The sequence below is a fragment of the Atta colombica genome, unplaced genomic scaffold (genome assembly GCF_001594045.1).
Source record: "Atta colombica isolate Treedump-2 unplaced genomic scaffold, Acol1.0 scaffold133, whole genome shotgun sequence".
NCBI classification, from domain to species: Eukaryota; Metazoa; Arthropoda; class Insecta; order Hymenoptera; family Formicidae; genus Atta; species Atta colombica.
The window spans coordinates 47,206-48,388 of NW_017259221.1; the positions used below are offsets into that span (position 1 = coordinate 47,206).

At 29.0% G+C, this 1,183-nt stretch overlaps 1 protein-coding gene across 1 annotated transcript in view; it reads left to right on the top strand.

Annotated features, from left to right (window-relative positions):
- LOC108684334 overlaps positions 1 to 1,183 on the top strand; it is a 7,882-nt gene that overhangs the window by 4,082 nt on the left and 2,617 nt on the right. The window contains exon 4 of the mRNA XM_018188600.1: positions 635 to 1,020. Coding sequence (XP_018044089.1) covers positions 635 to 1,020 — 386 coding nt within the window. The remainder of the gene's footprint in view (positions 1 to 634; positions 1,021 to 1,183) is intronic.

The window sequence follows — 1,183 nt, forward strand, 5'->3', positions numbered from 1 at the left end:
AAAGACAATAAATAATTTAAAATACGAAAAGGCAATGAATAAAATACCATTATATTATAATGTGCATTGATCCAATTCTAATTTTCATTCGTTTAGTTAATTTTACGAAGATGTCTTTTACGTCGTGAATCTTGTAAAGCTTATCATATCGAACTGTTCCGAAACACGCGAGTTTATGCAAATCGAAGAAGTATAAAACTGTCATGCAACTAAATTGGCAACGAAATCTTGGTTTTCTTGTATTCTTTGTTAGGTTTCTGTGACATTTAATAAAATGCAAGCATATATTTCAAAGCATTTTATTTCGCAAATGATTATAGATATGTAATAAGTTATTTCTTATGTTGACATACTAGTTGAAGCAAATAATTAAATTCTTTATAATTATGCAAAATTTGTAAATATATACAAAATCTTATTTAAAATTTTTAAATGTAATGTCGCATTAAGTAATTTAAAGTTTTAAAATTAATTTAGAGAAGAAGTAAGAATCAAAAATTCAAAAAGAATCATATATTTTAATATAATTATTAAAAAATCGAAACCATATAAAAAATGGAACTTATTTTGCTATAATCACTGTATTTTAAATTATTGTCATCTTATAAATTCATTGTTATTGCATTGTGAAAAGGGGTACCAGCTTGAAGTGCAGCGGTGATTTTTATACGGATACGGAAACATATTCAGCGTACATACCTTATGAGGGTCAGCATCGTGCTGAGCTCATACGCCGACCTACATCCCTGAAAATGGAAGGTGATTTGGACACCATGACGGAAAAGTGCGAGAAATTTATCGAGTGGCTCAACGTTAGCCGACCGGAACTCATGCGTGTACCCACCCACTTGAAGATGGAGGGTGAGTTGGAAACAGCAACGGAAAATCAAGACAAATACGTCCCTTTCGTGGGGGCACGAAGGCCAGAATTGTTAAGGCGAAGCACGAACTTAAAACTTGAGGGGGATACTTACTTTATGCCGGAATATACCGATGTGTTTAGAGACTACAGCGTCAAAGGTAACAGCATTAAATTAAAAGTAATATGATTATTAAATAATTTATAACAATAATTTAATTTTAAAAAATATATATATAATAATTTAAATTAAAAAATTTTATTTTCATAGCTATAAATTAAGGAAAATTTTAAAGAATATTAATTTATATTTATATTTATTTA